The sequence below is a fragment of the Anomaloglossus baeobatrachus genome, chromosome 10 (genome assembly GCF_048569485.1).
Source record: "Anomaloglossus baeobatrachus isolate aAnoBae1 chromosome 10, aAnoBae1.hap1, whole genome shotgun sequence".
Classification (NCBI taxonomy): Eukaryota; Metazoa; Chordata; class Amphibia; order Anura; family Aromobatidae; genus Anomaloglossus; species Anomaloglossus baeobatrachus.
Window position 1 is genome coordinate 2,278,262 of NC_134362.1, and position 24,793 is coordinate 2,303,054.

A 24,793-nucleotide genomic window follows, 5' to 3' on the forward strand; every position below is an offset into this window, starting at 1 on the left:
ACGGTGTATATATACATATATATCTCCTCAATACGTCACACACGGTGTATATATACATATATATCTCCTCACATAAGTCACACACGGTGTATGTGTACATATATCTCCTCACATAAGTCACACACGGTGTATATATACATATATATCTCCTCAATACGTCACACACATACATATCTGACCGGAGTTTCTTTCTCGTTCTTCATTGGCCGGCGCTGTGGGCGTGGTCAGATTGTTTATTATCAGCAGGTGCTTTCAGCGCGCTGGAGGAACCAATCAGCGTCGTGCCTGGTGTGGCCCCGCCCTCTCCGCTCCGGGGCAAAGTCCTCGGTATACCGGTCAGTGAGCGCCATGGAGCGGAGGATCGCCCGGGAGTTCCGGCACAAGGTGAGGACGAGCGGCGCCTCACCCGCACCCGGAGCTCTCTGAAGGGCCCGTCCGGGTGCTGTCCCCTCTGTGTCGTGCTGCTGACGTCACTAGTGGAGGACACGCCCCTTGCGCTTATGACCTCATCATGATGACGGGTTTTGCTGCTTTTCTTTTTCCTCCAGCCCCCTTTCCTCGCTGTATAGGCTCCACCCCCTGTGCCCGTCATTCCATCCAGGCCCCACCCCCTACCCTCATTCTTTCTTATAATGGGTTTGGGTTGCACCCCCTCCCCCTGGGGGCACTAAGCGAGGTACCAGAGGCCGATCACTCCCACCTTCCCCACCCCCTGGGGGCACTAAGCGAGGTACCAGAGGCCGATCACTCCCACCTTCCCCACCCCCTGGGGGCACTAAGCGAGGTCCCAGAGGCTGATCACTCCCACCTTCCCCTCCCCCTGGGGGCACTAAGCGAGGTACCAGAGGCCGATCACTCCCACCTTCCCCACCCCCTGGGGGCACTAAGCGAGGTCCCAGAGGCCGATCACTCCCACCTTCCCCTCCCCCTGGGGGCACTAAGCGAGGTCCCAGAGGCTGATCACTCCCACCTTCCCCTCCCCCTGGGGGCACTAAGCGAGGTCCCAGAGGCCGATCACTCCCACCTTCCCCTCCCCCTGGGGGCACTAAGCGAGGTCCCAGAGGCCGATCACTCCCACCTTCCCCTCCCCCTGGGGGCACTAAGCGAGGTACCAGAGGCCGATCACTCCCACCTTCCCCTCCCCCTGGGGGCACTAAGCGAGGTCCCAGAGGCCGATCACTCCCACCTTCCCCTCCCCCTGGGGGCACTAAGCGAGGTACCAGAGGCCGATCACTCCCACCTTCCCCACCCCCTGGGGGCACTAAGCGAGGTACCAGAGGCCGATCACTCCCACCTTCCCCACCCCCTGGGGGCACTAAGCGAGGTCCCAGAGGCTGATCACTCCCACCTTCCCCTCCCCCTGGGGGCACTAAGCGAGGTACCAGAGGCCGATCACTCCCACCTTCCCCTCCCCCTGGGGGCACTAAGCGAGGTCCCAGAGGCCGATCACTCCCACCTTCCCCTCCCCCTGGGGGCACTAAGCGAGGTACCAGAGGCCGATCACTCCCACCTTCCCCACCCCCTGGGGGCACTAAGCGAGGTACCAGAGGCCGATCACTCCCACCTTCCCCACCCCCTGGGGGCACTAAGCGAGGTCCCAGAGGCTGATCACTCCCACCTTCCCCTCCCCCTGGGGGCACTAAGCGAGGTACCAGAGGCCGATCACTCCCACCTTCCCCTCCCCCTGGGGGCACTAAGCGAGGTCCCAGAGGCCGATCACTCCCACCTTCCCCTCCCCCTGGGGGCACTAAGCGAGGTCCCAGAGGCCGATCACTCCCACCTTCCCCTCCCCCTGGGGGCACTAAGCGAGGTACCAGAGGCCGATCACTCCCACCTTCCCCTCCCCCTGGGGGCACTAAGCGAGGTCCCAGAGGCCGATCACTCCCACCTTCCCCTCCCCCTGGGGGCACTAAGCGAGGTACCAGAGGCCGATCACTCCCACCTTCCCCACCCCCTGGGGGCACTAAGCGAGGTCCCAGAGGCTGATCACTCCCACCTTCCCCTCCCCCTGGGGGCACTAAGCGAGGTACCAGAGGCCGATCACTCCCACCTTCCCCTCCCCCTGGGGGCACTAAGCGAGGTCCCAGAGGCCGATCACTCCCACCTTCCCCTCCCCCTGGGGGCACTAAGCGAGGTCCCAGAGGCTGATCACTCCCACCTTCCCCACCCCCTGGGGGCACTAAGCGAGGTACCAGAGGCCGATCACTCCCACCTTCCCCACCCCCTGGGGGCACTAAGCGAGGTCCCAGAGGCTGATCACTCCCACCTTCCCCTCCCCCTGGGGGCACTAAGCGAGGTACCAGAGGCCGATCACTCCCACCTTCCCCTCCCCCTGGGGGCACTAAGCGAGGTCCCAGAGGCCGATCACTCCCACCTTCCCCTCCCCCTGGGGGCACTAAGCGAGGTACCAGAGGCCGATCACTCCCACCTTCCCCACCCCCTGGGGGCACTAAGCGAGGTACCAGAGGCCGATCACTCCCACCTTCCCCACCCCCTGGGGGCACTAAGCGAGGTCCCAGAGGCTGATCACTCCCACCTTCCCCTCCCCCTGGGGGCACTAAGCGAGGTACCAGAGGCCGATCACTCCCACCTTCCCCTCCCCCTGGGGGCACTAAGCGAGGTCCCAGAGGCCGATCACTCCCACCTTCCCCTCCCCCTGGGGGCACTAAGCGAGGTCCCAGAGGCCGATCACTCCCACCTTCCCCTCCCCCTGGGGGCACTAAGTGAGGTCCCAGAGGCCGATCACTCCCACCTTCCCCTCCCCCTGGGGGCACTAAGCGAGGTCCCAGAGGCCGATCACTCCCACCTTCCCCTCCCCCTGGGGGCACTAAGCGAGGTACCAGAGGCTGATCACTCCCACCTTCCCCTCCCCCGGGGGCACTAAGCGAGGTACCAGAGGCTGATCACTCCCACCTTCCCCTCCCCCTGGGGGCACTAAGCGAGGTCCCAGAGGCCGATCACTCCCACCTTCCCCTCCCCCTGGGGGCACTAAGCGAGGTCCCAGAGGCCGATCACTCCCACCTTCCCCTCCCCCTGGGGGCACTAAGTGAGGTACCAGAGGCCGATCACTCCCACCTTCCCCTCCCCCTGGGGGCACTAAGTGAAGTACCAGAGGCCGATCACTCCCACCTTCCCCTCGGGGCACTAAGCGAGGTCCCAGAGGCCGATCACTCCCACCTTCCCCTCCCCCTGGGGGCACTAAGCGAGGTCCCAGAGGCCGATCACTCCCACCTTCCCCTCCCCCTGGGGGCACTAAGCGAGGTACCAGAGGCCGATCACTCCCACCTTCCCCTCCCCCTGGGGGCACTAAGTGAGGTCCCAGAGGCCGATCACTCCCACCCTCTCCTCCCCCTGGGGGCACTAAGCGAGGTACCAGAGGCCGATCACTCCCACCCTCTCCTCCCCCTGGGGGCACTAAGCGAGGTACAAGAGGCCGATCACTCCCACCTTCCCTGGGGGCGCTAATCGAGGTACCAGAGGCTGATCACTCCCACCTTCTCCTCCCCCTGGGGGCGCTAATCGAGGTACCAGAGGCCGATCACTCCCACCTTCCCCTCCCCCTGGGGGCACTAAGCAAGGTACCAGAGGCCGATCACTCCCACCTTCCCCTCCCCCTGGGGACACTAAGCGAGGTACCAGAGGCTGATCACTCCCACCTTCCCCTCCCCCGGGGGGCACTAAGCGAGGTACCAGAGGCTGATCACTCCCACCTTCCCCTCCCCCTTGGGGCACTAAGCGAGGTCACAGAGGCCGATCACTCCCACCTTCCCCTCCCCCTGGGGGCACTAAGCGAGGTATTAGAGGCCGATCACTCCCACCCTCTCCTCCCCCTGGGGGCACTAAGCGAGGTCCCAGAGGCCGATCACTCCCACCCTCTCCTCCCCCTGGGGGCACTAAGCGAGGTCCCAGAGGCCGATCACTCCCACCCTCTCCTCCCCCTGGGGGCGGTAAGCGAGGTTCCAGAGGCCGATCACCCCCAGCGTGCAGATACAGATATGGGGCACTGAACACTCATTTATACACTTCTTCCCTTACCACCGCTTCATTTTTCTGTCCAGCTGCTACACTGATGCCTCCACCTTTTCCCAGTCATTGCATTGGTTACGCATCCGCTACATAATACAATAGTAACTCCTTGCTCACCGATGCCGCTCTTATCCACCCTGTATCTCCTCACTTCTGGTTATTGCCTGCCCGTCCTCTCCTTTCTCCTCTAGAATTCCAATCTCCCACTTCCGCCTCCACGACTCCTCTAGTTTTGCGACAGTTATTTGTAATGCTCTACCCCAGACTATCTGGTATTTAACCCCTGAACGACCCATGAATGCTATGTACGTCATAGGCCGTGTCTTTCATCTTTCCCTGCGTACGTCATCTGATCTGATCCGCCATCATCTGCCTAACAGCCGCAGCGGATTGGAGTGCTGCCCATGGCGGTTAACCAGTTAAATCCCGCTGTCAATCTGACAGCAGGATTTAACACGTGGTGGCAGGAGGCTTTTCATTACCCGCTTGCATAGGTGGCCCCATCACGTTATCACGGGGTGCCGATGGGTTGTCACGACAGCCGGGGGTCAGCTGATGACCCATCACATGTATAAACATTTATATCAGATGTATAAAGGGTACACTGCACACTCCGAATTTATTCAGAATCAAAAAAGCCAAGCAAAGGAATTGCACTCCTAGAGGCAGATCTGTCACCCCTGACGCTTCCGCCAATCGCCTCATTCACAGGCTGCTATGAGAAAAATACAAAAGGACAAAGAAAATACTACATAATAGAAGTAAAAAACATATTTCTACAATAATAAAGAAATGAACACAGATACGGCTCCTGTCCAAGGAAAATAAAATACATATATAACAAGCTGAAGAAGGATCCAGCAAGGCAGAATGACTCCAAAGGGCAAAAAAAGTTGTTTTTTTTTCTCTGACTTTATTATCTAAGAATAAAAAATTCCAGAGCTCTTGACAAGTTAAGTGCAAGGTATATGCAGTATGGACTACGCGTTTCGGCGGACGCAGCCGCCTTCTTCACGGTCCCAAGACAAAACTGATGTACTAGTATGAAGAGGGCTTCTATATAGTTAGTTAGCCCAGCCCACGTAACCACTAGTGAGCTGACACATATGAGTTTGATTAGAAGAGCCCGAGTTAAACTAGCAACAGTTTTGCACATCTGACATATAAAAATGTATATATATATATATATATGTGTATAATAGAATATCATTTCAGAAGTGAATAACAGTCACCAAATATTCTGCAAAGTGTGCATCAAATAGCCAGAATATGCAGGAGATGAGTATTATAAAGGATTAGATCAGGTATATATTACCTGCCCAGGAGGGTTCACAGTTCCAGAGAAAATAGCTGAGAAGTGAAGAATATAGAAAAAATGAGGAAAAAATCTGAGAATAGAGGTTTGTCATTTAAGTGGTATAGAGGTGTTTTACCTGTGGGTATAGGTGAAATGATATACTATTATATATATGTATGTATGTATGTATATATGTATGTCATGTAAAACTGTTGAAGGTTCTTCACCCCCCTCATTTCCACCCTCAGCCACAGATCGTCATGACGATTATCTGATCGGCCTGGAAGCTTAAGGTATTTACGACATGGGTGATGGAAGATCTACAGAAAAGGTAGATGCAGAGAAAGACAATCCTTTGTGCTATTGGTGGAAAAACTCCCAAAGCAGGTTTTAAGTGCTGCTTTAATGCTAGAAAAACGAAAAACATATTGCCAGAATCCCTGCGTCGTGCGGAACCCAGCGCACCGTCTTGCCCGACGGGGAGATCGTCGGAATCACGACCAATTAGTATTGACCAGTAAAATCGTACTAGAGGCGTTGTGTTTGGTATCAATGTAAATGTAAAATCAAGATAAAATATGACGCTAATATCTTTCACCTGTGTGACCCAAGAGCAAAGATATGAAAAACCCTAGAATTATGGAACTTTGTGAACATCTCAAGCCCAGCCCACAAGAGACTGTAAAATGATGTTACAGGCAAGGGGGGCTAGCCAGGGCATAAGAGACAGCTCCTGTCTGGGGGGGAATCTGTTAGTACTTGGAGGGCATCATGAAGGGTGATGCTGGCCGTTCTTCTACCATCTTGGAGTTCCCTCCACTCCCTAAGTAGACGCCACTTCTATGGCACAAGCTTAGTAAGTTTCACGTTTATACCTTTTATTTTATGTAACTGTCTATACTGCAATTGTATTGTTCCCTTTTGTAAATTCTTGTATATCTTTTAAACACTGCCTATTTTCGGATTAAATATATAAAAATTTAATAGTTTCTTCCTCATGCTTTATATACGAATCCAATAAACCCGAAGGGCCTTATGCTATCTGTAACGGGTCCCCAGCTCCCTGTAGAAAGTCTGGGTGGTGGCAGCGTAATTTGTTATTGCATAGAATTATTGGAGTGCTATCATTAAAGGTACCGAGGTGTATATTTATATATTCCATTAGCGGGAATCGGTGATATATACATTTACCCTTGCTGTGAGACCTCCAATATTTGGCATTATTAGCTCAGCAGCCTTATCTTATGCATTGTCCTGCAGTACCAAAAGTGGCCTGCAGACAAGGGAGGCGCTAGAGAGTAGTCGTGTGTAACAAATCAGTGAACAGCTGCGGATTTCTGAGTGACTCCCCCGGCTGTTCATGACAAATTGGTGGCAAGCGGTGGGATTTAGAGCATTAGTGATCTGGTTTGAGCAATCATCGCTTTCACTAAAAACTTGCAAAAGTTTTGAGGATCGAACTCAGTGTTTAAAGTTACCTGAAACAATACTGTACGTGTAGCAGTTACCCCCTCCCCTCTCTCTTGTTTTTCTATCCTATCTTTTATTTGGTAATAATGGATGCTGTGACCGAAGCCTGGTACAATCAGCAGAAGAAGGAGGTTCTTGCTGCACTCTGCAGATCCAAGTTGATTGATGGCCATAGCAAAACGAGGCAAGACCTCATTAAAGAACTTTTACAATGGGACGCAGAGCACGTTCATTTCCCCCAGTGCTGAAGAAGGGGAGGCAAGCCAAGCCCAGGACGGGGCTGCTGCAGAGTCCCCACCATCAACTGCAAGCCAGAGCAGTGACCGGGGCAACATGGACTCCTACATGCAGATGGCCCTACAACAACTCACTGCAGATGACCAGGCGGGACGGCTGAACCTCATTCAGCAATTTCATGAGAGAGCCGAGCGCCAGGCCCAGGCTGAGAGAGCTGATCAAGAGGCTGAGAGAGCCGAGCGAGAGCGCCAAGCACAGAGAGACCATGAATTGAATATCCTCAAAGCCCGGCAGCAGACATCTTCCTCACTAAACGGTGAGTCCAATAATGCCAGCAGCTTTAAGCCCCGACCGGAGCACTTTCCTGTGATGGAAAAGGACGGGGACCTGGACACCTTTCTGAGGGGATTTGAAAAGACTTGCTTGCAGTACCAGTTGCCCTCAGCACAATGGGCACAATACTTAACCCCAGGGCTGCGAGGCAAAGCCCTGGACGCGTTTGCCAGTCTCCCTCAAGAGCAGAGTGGAGACTATGAGGCCATAAAGCAGGCCCTAATACGGAAGTATCAGCTGACTCCAGAGATGTACCTCAAAAAGTTCCGGACCCTCCAGCATGGACCTCACGACAGCAACAGAGACTTTGTGGATGGGCTCCGGACAAACTTTAACCAATGGGCCCAAGGACTGTCCGCCACCACTGGTGAGCAGATAACAGACCTGATGGTAAAGGACCAATTCCTACACTTGTGTTCTGCAGACATGCGACAGTTCGTGATGGACCGGGAACCAAAAGATGCGAATACAGCAGCACAGATTGCTGACATCTATGAGGCCAACCGTCCATCGGGGGTGCGGAAGCCATCCACCGTCAGCTGGAAAGGGGGTAAGATGACAACTACGACCACCCCTGCCCCTACTAGCCGACCTCCCGTAGGTCCTGTGTCATCCACCAGTGCCCAGCCCACCTCTGACACTGGCAGGTGTTTTTCCTGCAACCAGCCTGGACACCTCAGCTCCGCTTGTCCAGAGAGGCAGAAGAGTAACCCCACATCCAAGGCCCAAGGGCCTGGTGAAACTGTCCTTTTGGCAAGGGAGGTGGGTGGTAGGGCCTGCGAAAACCTACACCCCGTCACTGTGGGTGGAACCCTCCTTGTGGGGCTCAAGGACACTGGGGCCGACAGAACACTGGTCCGCCCCGAACTGGTACCCCCTGAAAACTTTATCCCGGGAAAACTCCTGACTGTCACTGTGGCTGGGGGTGTTCACCAATCCTTCCCAATGGCCCTTGTTCCCCTCGACTGGGGTGCTGGGAGAGGGTAGAGGGAAGTGGGGGTGGACGAACATCTACCAACCAATGTTTTATTGGGGACTGATCTTGGGCGATTGGTTGCACAATTTTTCCCTAATGATCCTCCCGAATCCAATAAGTCATGTGATACAAATGTTGTTAAATCATGTGATGCAAATGTTGTTGATAAGTCATGTGACCCGAATGCGTATATCCAGAACGTGATTACAAATGTTGTGTATGGTAATAAAGTGGAGGTTTGTACAGGGGAACTCAGCCATGCCACGCTGCAGGGTGACGTGGCTGAGGACGACCCCAAGGTAGTGTCTGTGCTGACAGAGATGGAGGCAGACATGGGAACCATGAGGACAGTGGTTAAATGCAGCTGAGCAGTGTCACAGCGGACAGTGACACAGCCAGTAGTACCTGTCAGGCTGATAGGGAAGAATGGTTATTCCCGGGGGAGACAGCCTTCATCGGTGCTGTCACCCGCAGTCAGAGTGCCCAGAACGCAAATGAAACCTTGCCTTCTGACCCCTCTTCACCCAGAGGGATAACTGAACTGGTTACTGACCCAGAGCAGGGCCCAGAGGGTCCCGGTGAGGTTGGAACCTTAACGTCACTTTTGGCTGCCTCTAGCCAAGAGTTCCAGGTGGCTCTACGAACTGATGCCAGTCTAGAGACGTTACGGAACCTCGCAGAGAAGCCCTCCTCCAAGACCGATAAGGAGAGGGTATTCTGGGACCAGGGGAGGTTGTACCGGGAGACTGTTCCCTGTAACCCCCAACAAGAGTGGCTGAAGGAAAGACAGCTGGTGGTGCCTCACCGCTTTAGGAGTGAGTTGCTGCGGATTGCCCATGAGATCCCACTCGCCGGACACTTGGGGGTCAGCAAAACCAAGGCCCAGCTGTCTCACCACTTCTATTGGCCCAAAATGGGGACAGATGTTGCCAATTACTGCCGCTCCTGTATCACATGCCAAAGAGTGGGAAAGTCAGGGCCTGCTTCCAAAGCTCCCCTGATCTTTGCCGGTTATAGAGGAGCCTTTCCAGAGGGTCGCTGTGGACATCGTCTGGCCATCCCCAGCAGCTCTGGAAAACGTTTCATCCTTAGGCTATGTGCCCACGCTGCGGAAAATGCGCGGATTTTGCCACGGATTTCTCACGGAAAAGCCGCAGATTTCCCGAAAATCTGCAGCTCAGGCACTTCCCAGCCATTTCTATGGCATTTTGGAAATGCTGTGCCCACGCTGCGGATTTTTCCGCAGCGGATTTTGTGCGGATTTTGATCCGGAAAAATCTGCAACATGTCAATTATTGTTGCGGATTTTCATCCGGATTTTGGCTTTAAAATTGGGAAAAAGAAAAAAAAAATCCGCGGTAAATCCGCACCTTTGAAAAGGTGCGGATTTTGCGGGAAAGCTGCGGATTTTGATGCAGAAAAATCCGCAGCTACATTCTCCCGTGGACACATAGCCTTACTGTGGTAGACTATGGTATCCGGAGGCAGTGGCTCTGTCCTCAGTTAGGGCTGATAAGGTGGCAGATGCCTTCCTGGCCATATTCTCCAGAGTAGGATTTCCCAGGGAGATGCTTACCAACCAGGGGACTCAGTTCATGTCTCGTCTAATGGAGGCTCTCTGTAAGAAAATGCAGGTGCGGCATCTAATATCAAGCGCTTATCACCCACAGACCAATGGTTTGTGTGAGCGATTTAATGGTACCCTTAAGCAGATACTTAAGATGCTGGTTGAGTCACATGGACGCGACTGGGAGAGGTATCTCTCACACCTGTTGTTTACTTACAGGGAGGTACCACAGGCCTCAACGGGGTTTTCCCCCTTCGAGCTCCTGTATGGCAGACGAGTCCGGGGGCCCCTTCGTCTGGTAAGGGAATCCTGGGAAGAGGAACTGAACTCCCCAGAAGTGTCCGTTGTGGAGTATGTCATCCGGCTCCGTGACAAAATGCAGTCAATGACGCAGATGGTGCATGAGAATATGGTGCAAGCCCAGAAGCTCTGGTACGACCAACACGCTCGAGAGCGGGTGTACGAAGTGGGTCAGAAGGTGTGGGTCCTAGTCCCAATGACTCAGAACAAGCTTCAGGCGGCCTGGGAGGGTCCATACCTTGTGCATCAGCGCCTCAATGACGTAAACTACGTGGTTACCATCTACCATGCCAAGAAGAGGCAAAAGGTCTACCATGTCAACATCATAGTATCATAGTTTTTAAGGTTGAAGGGAGACTCTAAGTCCATCTAGTTCAACCCGTAGCCTAACATGTTGATCCAGAGGAAGGCAAAAAAACCCCAATGTGGCAAACAAGTTCCAATGGGGAAAAGATTTCCTTCCTGACTCCACATCCGGCAATCAGACTAGTTCCCTGGATCAATACCCTGTCATAAAATCTAATATACATAACTGGTAATATTAAATTTTTCAAGAAAGGCATCCAGGCTCTGCTTAAATGTTAGTAGTGAATCACTCATTACAACATCATGCGGCAGAGAGTTCCAAAGTCTCACTGCTCGTACAGTAAAGAATCCTCATCTGTGATTATGATTAAACCTTCTTTCCTCAAGACGTAGCGGATGCCCCCGTGTTCCAGTCGGGGATGAACATGATGAAAGCTCATCATGACAGAGAAGCCTTTGCCCTTCCCGTGTGTAGTCTTCCCAAGGAAGGCGAAGGTGAAGTCTTGGTGGACTTGCTCGCCCCGGGATGAAGGGTCTATCGAGGAGGCGGCATTCAACCCACAGCTATCCATGGACCAAAGGTCCCAGCTGTGGGAGGTATTCCGGTCCTACCTGATGACCTTCACGAATGTCCCAGGGAAGACATTCCTAGCCACCCACCAGGTGGACACAGGGAGTCATTCCCCTGTCCGTCAACCCCCATACCGTGTCTCCCTAGAGGTACAAAAGGACATAAAAAGGGAGATCGATGACATGCTAGTCCTGGGAGTGATCCAGAGGTCCAAAAGTGCATGGGCCTCGCCTGTAGTTTTGGTTCCAAAAAAGGAACGGACAACCTGGTTTTGTGTGGACTACAGAATGCTAAATGCAATCACAGCACCCGATGCGTACCCAATGCCATGCATCGATGAGCTACTGGATTGCTTTGCAGGGGCACGGTACCTGACCATCATGGACCTGAGTCGAGGGTACTGGCAGATTCCTATGTCCAAGGAAGCACAAGAAAGGTCCGCCTTCATCACCCCATTCGGGCTGTACGAATCCCTCGTCATGCCCTTTGGCATGAGGAATGCTCCTGCCACTTTCCAGCGATTGGTTGACCAGCTGCTTGAGGGACTAGGAGGGTTTGCAGTCGCTTACCTGGATGACATTGCCATCTTTAGTCCCACTTGGGAGGAACACCTGGGGCACCTGGAGCAGGTGCTCAGGCGGATCCAAAGCGCTGGGCTGACTATAAAGCCAGGGAAGTGTCAGATTGGTATGACAGAGGTACAGTACCTCGGACACCGAGTGGGTGGCGGGACCCTGAAACCAGAGCCAGGGAAGGTTGATGCCATCACCTCCTGGCCTACCCCCAAGTCAAAGAAGCAGGTGATGTCCTTCTTGGGTACGGCAGGGTACTAATAGGAAGTTCGTTCCTAACTATAGTGCTCTTGCTAAGCCGTTGACGGACCTCACCAAAAAGAAGCTACCGCAAGTGGTCACCTGGACAGATGACTGTGAACGGTCCTTCAGAGCACCGAAAGCTGCCCTCGCCAATTCGCCAACCCTACAAGCCCCAGACTTCACCCGACGGTTCATAGTTCAGACAGATGCCAGTGCATTTGGCCTGGGTGCAGAACTCAGTCAGGTAAATGGGAAGGGAGAAGAGCATCCGGTGGTGTTTCTCAGCCGTAAGCTCTTATCCCGGGAAGTGGCCTACGCCACTGTGGAGAAGGAGTGCCTCGCTATAGTGTGGGCTCTGCGGAAGCTGCAGCCCTACCTATATGGACGCAACTTCACCATAGTAACAGACCACAACCCTCTCAGCTGGCTACACCGGGTGGCCAGCGACAATGGTAAGCTACTGCGGTGGAGCTTGGCACTACAGCAGTATGATTTTACCATTCAACACAGGAAGGTTGTTGAGCATGGCAACGCTGACGGGTTGTCCCGGCAGGGGGATGCCAGCGAGGTAGGCTTAGGAGACGATTGGCAAATCAATATCCCATGCTACCTCAAAAAGGGGGAGGTGTCATGTAAAACTGTTGAAGGTTCTTCACCCCCTTCGTTTCCACCCTCAGCCACAGATCGTCATGACGATTATCTGATCGGCCTGTAAGCTTAAGGTATTTACGACATGGGTGATGGAAGATCTACAGAAAAAGTAGATGCAGAGAAAGACAATCCTTTGTGCTATTGGTGGGAAAACTCCCAAAGCAGGTTTTAAGTGCTGCTTTAATGCTAGAAAAATAAAAAAAATATTGCCAGAATCCCTGTGTCGTGCGGAACCCAGCGCACCGTCTCGCCCGACGGTGAGATCGCTGGAATCACGACCAATTAGTATGGGCCAGTAAAATCGTACTAGAGGCGTTGTTTGGTATCAATGTAAATGTAAAATCGAGAGATAAAATATGACGCTAATATCTTTCACCTGTGTGACCCAAGAGCAAAGATATGAAAAACCCTAGAATTATGGAACTTTGTGAACATCTCAAGCCCAGCCCACAAGAGACTGTAAAATGATGTCACAGGCAAGGGGGGCTAGCCAGGGCATAAGAGACAGCTCCTGTCTGGGGGGCTCAGTCAGTACTTGGAGGGCATCATGAAGGGTGATGCTGGATGTTCTTCTACCATCCTGGAGTTCCCTCCACTCCCTAAGGCTACTTTCACACATCCGGCTTGAGCTCTGCGGCTCAATCCGGCTGTGCAAGCTATGCAACGGATGCGGTGAAAACACCGCATCCTTTGCATAAGTTTTTCCTTTGCGGCCAGTCCGTTTTTTGCCGCTTGCGGCATGCTACTGAGCATGCGCAGTGGCAAAAACCGCATGCGGCGGCCGGATGCGGTTATTGCCGCATCCGGCCGCCATAGGCATGCATTGAAAAATGCGCCGCATCGGCCGAATGCGGCGCGATGCAGTTTTTTTTGCCGCACGAAAAAACGTGCCAGGCAACGTTCCATCCGGCCGCCGCATCAGCTAAATCTGCCGCATGCGGCAAAAACCGGATGGAACGCAAGGCCATGCGGCACAATGCGGCACTAATTAAAGTCTATGCAGGAAAATCGCAACCGGCAGCAAAAAAAACCGGTTGCGATTTTCCTGCAAAGTGCCGGATTGTGCCGCATAGCAAAAACCGGAGGTGTGAAAGCAGCCTAAGCAGACGCCACTTAGCACAAGCTTAGTAAGTTTCACGTTTATACCTTTTATTTTATGTAACTGTCTATACTGCAATTGTATTGTTCCCTTTTGTAAATTCTTGTATATTTTTTAAACACTGCTTATTTTCGGATTAAATATATAAAAATGTAATAGTTTCTTCCTCATGCTTTATATACGAATCCAATAAACCCGAAAGGCCTTATGCTATCTGTAACTGGTACCTGGACTGCCTGTGAAACGTCCGGTGGTGGCAGCGTAATTGTTATTGCATAGAATTATTGGAGTGCTATCATTAAGGGTATGTGTGTATATATATATGTGTATGTATATATATATATATATATATATATATATATATATATATATATATATATATATATATATATATATATATATATATATATATATATATATATATATATATATATATATATATATTTTATATATATATATATTTTATATATATATATATATATATATATTTTATATATATATATATATATATATTTTATATATATATATATATTTTATATATATATATATATATATATTTTATATATATATATATATTTTATATATATATATATATTTTATATATATATATATATATATATATTACAGTCAGGGCCAGAAATATTTGGACAGTGACACAAGTTTTGTTATTTTAGCTGTTTACAAAAACATGTTCAGAAATACAATTATATATATATAATATGGGCTGAAAGTGCACACTCCCAGCTGCAATATGAGAGTTTTCACATCCAAATCGGAGAAAGGGTTTAGGAATCATAGCTCTGTAATGCATAGCCTCCTCTTTTTCAAGGGACCAAAAGTAATTGGACAAGGGACTCTAAGGGCTGCAATTAACTCTGAAGGCGTCTCCCTCGTTAACCTGTAATCAATGAAGTAGTTAAAAGGTCTGGGGTTGATTACAGGTGTGTGGTTTTGCATTTGGAAGCTGTTGCTGTGACCAGACAACATGCGGTCAAAGGAACTCTCAATTGAGGTGAAGCAGAACATCCTGAGGCTGAAAAAAAAGAAAAAATCCATCAGAGAGATAGCAGACATGCTTGGAGTAGCAAAATCAACAGTCGGGTACATTCTGAGAAAAAAGGAATTGACTGGTGAGCTTGGGAACTCAAAAAGGCCTGGGCGTCCACGGATGACAACAGTGGTGGATGATCGCCGCATACTTTCTTTGGTGAAGAAGAACCCGTTCACAACATCAACTGAAGTCCAGAACACTCTCAGTGAAGTAGGTGTATCTGTCTCTAAGTCAACAGTAAAGAGAAGACTCCATGAAAGTAAATACAAAGGGTTCACATCTAGATGCAAACCATTCATCAATTCCAAAAATAGACAGGCCAGAGTTACATTTGCTGAAAAACACCTCATGAAGCCAGCTCAGTTCTGGAAAAGTATTCTATGGACAGATGAGACAAAGATCAACCTGTACCAGAATGATGGGAAGAAAAAAGTTTGGTGAAGAAAGGGAACGGCACATGATCCAAGGCACACCACATCCTCTGTAAAACATGGTGGAGGCAACGTGATGGCATGGGCATGCATGGCTTTCAATGGCACTGGGTCACTTGTGTTTATTGATGACATAACAGCAGACAAGAGTAGCCGGATGAATTCTGAAGTGTACCGGGATATACTTTCAGCCCAGATTCAGCCAAATGCCGCAAAGTTGATCGGACGGCGCTTCATAGTACAGATGGACAATGACCCCAAGCATACAGCCAAAGCTACCCAGGAGTTCATGAGTGCAAAAAAGTGGAACATTCTGCAATGGCCAAGTCAATCACCAGATCTTAACCCAATTGAGCATGCATTTCACTTGCTCAAATCCAGACTTAAGACGGAAAGACCCACAAACAAGCAAGACCTGAAGGCTGCGGCTGTAAAGGCCTGGCAAAGCATTAAGAAGGAGGAAACCCAGCGTTTGGTGATGTCCATGGGTTCCAGACTTAAGGCAGTGATTGCCTCCAAAGGATTCGCAACAAAATATTGCAAATAAAAATATTTTGTTTGGGTTTGGTTTATTTGTCCAATTACTTTTGACCTCCTAAAATGTGGAGTGTTTGTAAAGAAATGTGACAATTCCTACAATTTCTATCAGATATTTTTGTTCAAACCTTCAAATTAAACGTTACAATCTGCACTTGAATTCTGTTGTAGAGATTTCATTTCAAATCCAATGTGGTGGCATGCAGAGCCCAACTCGCGAAAATTGTGTCACTGTCCAAAGATTTCTGGACCTAACTGTATATGTATATGTATATATATATATATATATATATATATATATATATATATATATATATACTGGAATCTGTGATATATACATTTACCCTTGCTGTGAGACCTCCAATATTTGGCATTATTAGCTCAGCAGCCTCATCTTATGCATTGTCCTGCAGTACCAAAAGTGGCCTGCAGACAAGGGAGGCGCTAGAGAGTAGTCGTGTGTAACAAATCAGTGAACAGCTGCGGATTTCTGAGTGACTCCCCCGGCTGTTCATGACAATATATGTATGTATTTTTTCCACAAAATCCTTCATTTCTCATAGCAGACTGTATGAATAAAGCTATTGGCCGAAACGTCAGAGATTACATATCTGCCTCTGAGTTCAATTCCTTTGCTTGGCTTTTTTGATTCTGAATAAATTCATTACTTATTTGCTGCTTGAGTGTGCAGTGTAACCTTTATACATATGCGAGCGGGGTCTCCCCAATCACTAGCACCTCACCCTCAATCTAGTGTGCACGCCTTTTTTCTATTGATGACCCATCACAGTCATAAAGATCTTCCTGAGAACATCGTCTGTGAGCGACATTGATAGGAGATTGTTATTTATGCTGCACACAGCAGTGCTGGGGGGTTCCCTGATGCTGAGGGGTGGGGGGGTTCCCTGACGTTGAGTGAGGGGGGATGGCGGTTCCCTGTCGCCGGGGGGAGTGGGGCTCCCTGACGCCGGGGGTGGGGGTGGTTTCCCTGATGCCGAGGGGAGGGGCCCTGACACCAGGGGGAGTGGGGTTCACTGATGCTGAGGGGGGGGGGAGGTTCCCTGATGCTGAGGGTTGGGGGGGGGGGTTGCCTGATGCTGAGGGGGGTTCCCTGATATCAGGGGGAGTGGGGTTCACTGAGGGTGGGGGGATTCACTGATGCTGAGGGTTGGGGGGGTTCCCTGACGCTGGGGGGGTTGACTGATGCTGGGGGAGGTCACAGCAGAGGAGAATCTTCTGTCTTTATTGGCAGGTTACCTAAACGTTGTCTTTCTCCTGACTTAAATGATGTTGACAAGTGGTCCCTGCATAAAATGTGTTTTTTTTTTTTTTTTGTTTTTTTTTTTAGAATTTTGTTCTCGTATGGGGTGAATTATTTAGTCGATCTTTTTGTAAACTGAGTAAACCGGTCCAAAGTAAATCCAGGGAATCCCCTTATGGGGTGGATGCCCTTCTCCAAAAGTGGTGTGCCAACCTAGCTTATTCCTTTTCACCAGTCTAAATGACTCCCATCAGTTTCACTCCAGAAGGATTAAGTCGCAGTCCCAGTTGCGCCCGTCTGGCCCAGGAGATCTTGGCTATGGCTGATGGCAGTAGGGCATCCATGGCCCCGTCCCCCGATCCTTCTATTGCAGGGTCCACGCCGACATCACACAGTGGAGAGCTTGGTTGCGGCGGATGGTAGTAGGGCATCCATGGCTCTGTCCCCCGATCCTTCTATCGCAGGGTCCACTCCGACATCACACAGTGGAGAGCTTGACTGCGGCTGATGGTAGTAGGGCATCCATGGCTCCATCCCCCTATCCTTCTATGGATCCTCCTATCGCAGGATCCACTCTGACATCACACAGTGGAGAGCTTGGCTGCGGCTGATGGTAGGAGGGCATCTATGGCTCCGTCCCCCGATCCTTCTATGGATCCTCCTATCGCAGGGTCCACTCCGACATCACACAGTGGAGAGCTTGGTTGCGGCGGATGGTAGTAGGGCATCCATGGCTCTGTCCCCCGATCCTTCTATCGCAGGGTCCACTCCGACATCACACAGTGGAGAGCTTGACTGCGGCTGATGGTAGTAGGGCATCCATGGCTCCATCCCCCGATCCTTCTATGGATCCTCCTATCGCAGGATCCACTCTGACATCACACAGTGGAGAGCTTGGCTGCGGCTGATGGTAGGAGGGCATCTATGGCTCCGTCCCCCGATCCTTCTATGGATCCTCCTATCGCAGGGTGCACTCTGACATCACACAGTGGAGAGCTTGGCTGCGGCTGATGGTAGGAGGGCATCCATGGCTCCATCCCCCGATCCTTCTATGGATCCTCCTATCGCAGGGTCCACTCTGACATCACACAGTGGAGAGCTTGGTTGGACAGCGTGGCATTTCAGCAGTATGTCTGTTTTTCCAGTTAGTGATTTCCATCTTGCTAAAGTGTATTAAAGAAGGTTTTGGTTTTTTTTTAAAAATAAACTTTTCTCAATACAAACCTAATTGGGGATAATCCGGTCTCATGGTGTCATGTGTTGTAATTTTTATAGAAAGTTCTAGAATTAGGGCTTCCAGCGAACACCTTTTACAAGTGTCGGCAATGGATACGTTCTTCAATTCAACTACAAATGTGCTGAACACCCTGGTGAGGTTCATCAACGCCATGGCAGCTGTAGCCCCTTATTTTGGCCTCAAAGGCCTGCCCTCCATTTAGTCCTTGACGCTCTGACTAGGCCTCTGCAACCACCATTAAGGTTGTAACCATGAAGACTATGCTTTGGGAAGCCCTTCAGAGAGAATAGGGGAATTTCAGGGCTTTTACTTTCTTTTTCTATACGCACTGTCACTGCCTCCTGAGCAGATCTGCAGAGCGACCTCTTGGTCTTCACCGCCCACATTTCTAAGCTCTATGGTTAGACTTTGGTTCTTCTGACCCTTCCTTTGGGGGATACGCACATATAGTGGTGGTACCTCCCTAGTGATTCCTTTATTACTCAATAGTGCTGTCATGGGGAAAATCTCCCAGCAGTAGTTCGATTTTCCAGAATCCGCGACCGTGCCTTCCTTCTTCCCTCCCTTCTTCTTGCACTCTTCCTCTTGCTTGGGGCATTTGTACTTCTGTTTTTCTGTGCTGAATTGACCAGATTCGCGCTCATGCTGTGTAACGCCTCATAGTGTGTACGGAGGCTCCGCCTTACTCCTGGCGGTTTCCTGTCCTTGGGGCGGATCCTCTGCTGCTGTCCTGGGGATGGAAAGGTAAAGTGCCGCTATGTAATTATCGTGTTAGGTGAGCGAGGCAGCAAGTTGTAGATTTGATTTTTTTTTGGGTGCAGAGTTCGATTAGTTAAGTTAGGGGAATGTGACAGTGACGCTCCATTCTGCTGCCTCGGTTTAGCTTGTTTTCTTTATTTCAGGTGGAGAAATGCATCGATAACGAAGCCGAGAAGGATTATCTGTATGATGTGCTACGCATGTACTACCAGTGAGTGTCCCCCTGTATCGTCGTCCTGCACCCCCCCACTTACCGTTGCCTTGCATCCCCATCCATATGTCATCTGCCTGCTTCCCCTCCACCCCCATGTGTCATCGGCCTGTTTCCCACCCCCCAGGTGTCAACCTGCTTCCTGCATCCCCACCTTATTGTCGTCCTGCACGCCCCTTGTATCATCGCCGTGCACTCCCTACCCATCGTTGCACTGCATCCCCCCATATTTGTCATCCACCTATATAATGTATTCAGGAGGTGGATACATTGCGGCCTGTATGAGTAGCAGCTCGGTGTAGTTGGGGTCAGGTTGTCCTGGCTGGCCTTTTCTGCTCTGTTGGCCTGCTTCTTCCCCATGTTCCAATGCTCTGCTGTGGACCACTTCTCACGCTGCGCCCCCACATTGCACCAGTGCAGGAGGTGGATACATTGCGGCCTGTATGAGTGGTGGCTCGTTGTGGTTGGGTCGTCCTGGCTGGGCTCTTCTGCATCATCTGTCTTCGGCTAGTTTCACACTTGCGTTGGACGGGATCCGTTGCTATCCGCAGCCTTGAGGAATTACGGTAACCGTTACAGGAAACCGTTATATTCCTCATAGACTTCTATTAGCTACGGAGAGCAACGGATGGTCTTGAATTGCATCCGCCCCGCAGCGCATCAGTTGTTTTGACGCTGACCATCAGTGAGCTTCAGGCGGATGGAACGCTGCATGTAACGTTTTTTTTTGAGCAGCGGAAACCTTTATTTTTCACTGCGCATGCTCTTCTTTTTTTTTTTTTTTTTTTTTTTTTTAATCACAAACTTTATTTTATTTCTCGGTGGCCGAACGTTCAGCTGAGCGCTCGGCCGCCGGCATGTCTGTGCACCCAGCTGAGCGCTCGGCCGCCGGCATGTCTGTGCGCCCAGCTGAGCGCTCGGCCGCCGGCATGTCAGGGCACTCAGCTGAACGCTCGGCCGCCGGCATGTCTGTGCGCCCAGCTGAGCGCTCGGCCGCCGGCATGTCAGGGCGCTCAGCTGATCCGCCGGCATGTCAGGGCACTCAGCTGAACGCTCGGCCGCCGGCATGTCTGTGCGCCCAGCTGAGCGCTCGGCCGCCGGCATGTCAGGGCGCTCAGCTGATCCGCCGGCATGTCAGGGCACTCAGCTGAACGCTCGGCCGCCGGCATGTCTGTGCGCCCAGCTGAGCGCTCGGCCGCCGGCATGTCAGGGCGCTCAGCTGATCCACCGGCATGTCAGGGCGCTCAGCTGAACGCTCGGCCGCCGGCATGGCTGAGCGCTCGGCCGCCGGCATGGCTGAGCGCTCGGCCGCCGGCATGTCAGGGCGCTCAGCTGATCCGCCGGCATGTCAGGGCACTCAGCTGAGCGCTCGGCCGCAGGCATGTCAGGGCGCTCAGCTGAGTGCTCGGCCGCAGGCATGTCAGGGCACTCAGCTGAGCGATCGGCCGCCGGCATGTCAGGGCACTCAGCTGAGCGCTCGGCCGCCGGCATGTGAGAGCGCTCGGCCGCCGGCATGTCAGGGCACTCAGCTGAACGCTCGGCCGCCGGCATGTGAGAGCGCTCGGCCGCCGGCTATTAAGAGCGATCAGCTGATCGTTTACAATAGTCTGCTGCCGGTAAACTAAGAAAACAAAAAAAAAAAAAGCTTTCCGTTATTTTGTACGATCCGTAGCATTGCGTTGTGCCACTATATGCAACGCATCCGTTGCCTGCGTCACACAACGCAATGCTACGGATCCCGTCCAACGCAAGTGTGAAACTAGCCTTCTTCTCACCTCACCGTCCCCATATATCTTTACCCAGAACCTCCCCATGTACCATTGCCCTGCTGTGGACCACTCCTCACGCTGCGCCCCCACATTGCACCAGTGCAGGAGGTGGATACATTGCGGCCTGTATGAGTGGTGGCTCGGTGTAGTTGTGGTTGGGTCGTCCTGGCTGGGCTCTTCTGCATTATCTGTCTTCTTCTCACCTCACCGTCCCCATATATCTTTACCCAGAACCTCCCCATGTACCATCGCCCTGCTGTGGACCGCTCATCACGCTGCGCCCCCACATTGCACAAGTGCAGGAGGTGGATACATTGCGGCCTGTATGAGTGGGGGCTCGGTATTTAGTTGGGGTCGGGTTGTCACGGACTTCTTAGGTTGGTGTTCTGCCTTCTGGCTCATCTTAATACATTACTGAAGCTTCCCCAGAAGTGTCATAATACTGATATATTACAGATGGGATGAAATATACACGTACATCGGGGCCGGACAGGGCGTCATCTGCATAATATACTTTCATCATGTCACGTGGCTGGACGGCTCGGGATTCTACTTCTTCCTGTCTCCTCAGGTCCATGAACCTTCTGGTGTTTGTGGGGGATCTGAAGCTCGTCATCAGTGACCCGTCCCGGCTGCCCCTTTTCGATGCCATTCGCCCTCTCATCCCTCTGAAGCACCAGGTGGAGTACGATCAGCTGACGCCCAAACGTTCCAGGTGGGACTCTCAGTAATGGGGGACAAGTGACTACCAGTGTCGGGCCTCGCCCTTTGTGTGATGTCCTTGACTGGTGCCTGGGCTCCATTACCTGTCCGCTCTGCTAGAAACTTCTTCTATATGCTCTACAGGAAGCTGAGGGAGGTGAAACTGGACCGTTCCCATCCTGATGGTCTCGGCCTCAGTGTCCGGGGAGGTCTGGAGTTTACTTGTGGCTTTTATATTTCCCACATCATGAAGGAAGGACAAGCAGACAACGCTGGCCTGCAGGTGAGATTACATGGATATAAATCATTAGAAGTGTTTGGAGACATTGTGAATGTGGCCACCGGGGGCGCCCTTCTGTCTCTTGTGTTTACACACGGGTTAGAAGTGCTCATTAGTATGCCTAGCAACACAGAAGTGTTTAATGTCCAGTGCAGGGCAATGAGCCAGTCCGTATAATGCTATATGTGATGGCTGAACAGACATGGGGGCTCACGGTGCTAAACCGTTCTCCTGTCTGAGGCCTCGTGTGCAGGGTGCTGCTCCTGCCGCCACATAGATGATTGCGTATACTAGACGTATCCCTGCCATGTGCATAGATGCAGCAGGTTGTGGTGTTACACACAGACTCGAAGGCTTCAATACCACCCACTGCCTGAAGGCTCGTACTATATTGGATTCACTAGACCTGTAGATGTGTCGTAGTACAGTCCGTGCGGTTTACACGGTGTGCATGGCCGTCTGTAGTCTGTGGTCCAGAGGCTTGTACGTGGCCTGGAGCTGGTATCTCCAGTGTATGGCCATCTGCGGCCTCTGGTCCGGAAGCCTGTACGTTGTCTGAAGCTGGTATCTCAGATGTATGGCCGCCCTCTGATCTGGAGGCTTGTATGTTGTAAGGAGCTGGTAGCTCCGGTGTATGGCCGCCTGTAGTCTGTGGTCCAGAGGCTTGTACGTGGCCTGGAGCTGGTATCTCCAGTGTATGGCCATCTGCGGCCTCTGGTCCGGAAGCCTGTACGTTGTCTGAAGCTGGTATCTCAGGTGTATGGCCGCCCTCTGGTCTGGAGCCTTGTATGTTGTAAGGAGCTGGTAGCTCCGGTGTATGGCCGCCTGTAGTCTGTGGTCCGGAGGCTTGTACGTGGCCTGGAGCTGGTATCTCCAGTGTATGGCCGCCTGCTGTGGAGGCTTGTGCATTGTATTTAGCTGGTGTTTCTGGTGTATGGCCACCAGTAGACTGTGGTCTGGAGGCTTGTACATTGCCTGGAGCTGGTATCTCCGGTGTATGGTCGCCCTCTAGTCCGGAGGCTTGTACAGTGTCTGTCTGAAGCTGATATCTCCGGTGTATGGCCGCCTGTAGTTTCTGGTCCAGAGGCTTGTACGTTGTCTGGACCTGGTCTCTGGTGTATGGCCACCCTCTGGTCTGGAGGCTTGTACATTGTCTGGAGCTGGTATCGCCGGTGTATGGCCACCTGTAGTCTGTGGACTGGAGGCTTGTGTGTTGTCTGGAGCTGGTATCTCCGGTGTATGACCGCCCTCTGTTGTGGAGGCTTGTACGTTGTCTTTAGCTGGTATCTGGTGTATGGCCACCTGTAGTCTATGGTCCGGAGGCTTGTACATTGTCTGGACAGGTATCCCAGTGTATGGCGATCTGTGGTGTCTGGTCTGGAGGCTTGTATGTTGTCTGGAGCTGGTATCTCTGGTTTTAGGCCACCTGTAGTCTATGGTCTGGAGGCTTGTACATTGTCTACCACTGGTATCTCTGGTGTATGGCCACCTGTGGCCTCTGGTGTGGAGGCTTGTATGTTCTGTGGCACTAGTATTTCCAGTGTATGGCCACCCTCTAGCCTGGAGGCTTGTATGCTGTGTGGAGCTGGTATCTCTGGTATATGGCCACCCTCTAGCCTGGAGGCTTGTATGTTGTGTGGCGCTGGTATCTCTGGTATATGGCCACCCTCTAGCCTGGAGGCTTGTACGTTGTCTGGCGCTGGTATCTCCAGTGTATTGCCACCCTCTAGCCTGGAGGCTTGTACGTTGTGTGGCGCTGGTATCTCCGGTGTATGGCCGCCCTCTAGCCTGGAGGCTTGTACGTTGTGTGGCCCTGGTATCTCCGGTGTATGTCCACCCTCTAGCCTGGAGGCTTGTATGCTGTGTGGAGCTGGTATCTCTGGTATATGGCCACCCTCTAGCCTGGAGGCTTGTATGTTGTGTGGCGCTGGTATCTCCGGTGTATGGCCGCCCTCTAGCCTGGAGGCTTGTATGTTGTGTGGCGCTGCTATCTCCGGTCTATGGCCGCCCTTTAGCCTGGAGGCTTGTACATTGTGTGGCGCTGGTATCTCCGGTGTATGGCCGCCCTCTAGCCTGGAGGCTTGTATGTGGTGTGGCGCTGGTATCTCCGGTCTATGGCTGCGCTCTAGCCTGGAGGCTTGTACGTGGTGTGGCGCTGGTATCTCCAGTGTATGGTCACCCTCTAGCCTGGAGGCTTGTACGTTGTGTGGCGCTGGTATCTCCGGTGTATGGTCACCCTCTAGCCTGGAGGCTTGTATGTTGTGTGGCGCTGCTATCTCCGGTCTATGGCCGCCCTCTAGCCTGGAGGCTTGTACATTTGTGTGGCGCTGGTATCTCCGGTGTATGGCCGCCCTCTAGCCTGGAGGCTTGTATGTGGTGTGGCGCTGGTATCTCCGGTCTATGGCTGCCCTCTAGCCTGGAGGCTTGTACGTGGTGTGGCGCTGGTATCTCCAGTGTATGGTCACCCTCTAGCCTGGAGGCTTGTACGTTGTGTGGCGCTGGTATCTCCGGTGTATGGTCACCCTCTAGCCTGGAGGCTTGTATGCTGTGTGGCGCTGGTATCTCCGGTCTATGGCTGCCCTCTAGCCTGGAGGCTTGTACGTTGTGTGGCGCTGGTATCTCCGGTGTATGGTCACCCTCTAGCCTGGAGGCTTGTACGTTGTGTGGCGCTGGTATCTCCGGTGTATGGTCACCCTCTAGCCTGGAGGCTTGTACGTTGTGTGGCGCTGGTATCTCCGGTGTATGGTCACCCTCTAGCCTGCAGGCTTGTACGTGGTGTGGCGCTGGTATCTCCGGTGTATGGCTGCCCTCTAGCCTAGAGGCTTATACGTTGTCTGGCGCTGGTATCTCCGGTCTATGGCTGCCCTCTAGCCTGGAGGCTTGTACGTTGTGTGGCGCTGGTATCTC

At 52.0% G+C, this 24,793-nt stretch overlaps 1 protein-coding gene and 1 pseudogene across 1 annotated transcript in view; both read left to right on the forward strand.

The window, feature by feature from the left end:
• The first annotated feature begins 282 nt into the window (after positions 1 to 282).
• USH1C (USH1 protein network component harmonin) overlaps positions 283 to 24,793 on the forward strand; it is a 170,729-nt gene continuing 146,218 nt past the window's right edge. Inside the window, 4 exon segments of the mRNA XM_075326472.1 lie at positions 283 to 384; positions 19,068 to 19,135; positions 21,476 to 21,619; positions 21,751 to 21,984. Coding sequence (XP_075182587.1) covers positions 349 to 384; positions 19,068 to 19,135; positions 21,476 to 21,619; positions 21,751 to 21,984 — 482 coding nt within the window. The 5' untranslated portion in view covers positions 283 to 348.
• LOC142255020 (uncharacterized) lies at positions 7,308 to 18,367 on the forward strand (annotated as a pseudogene).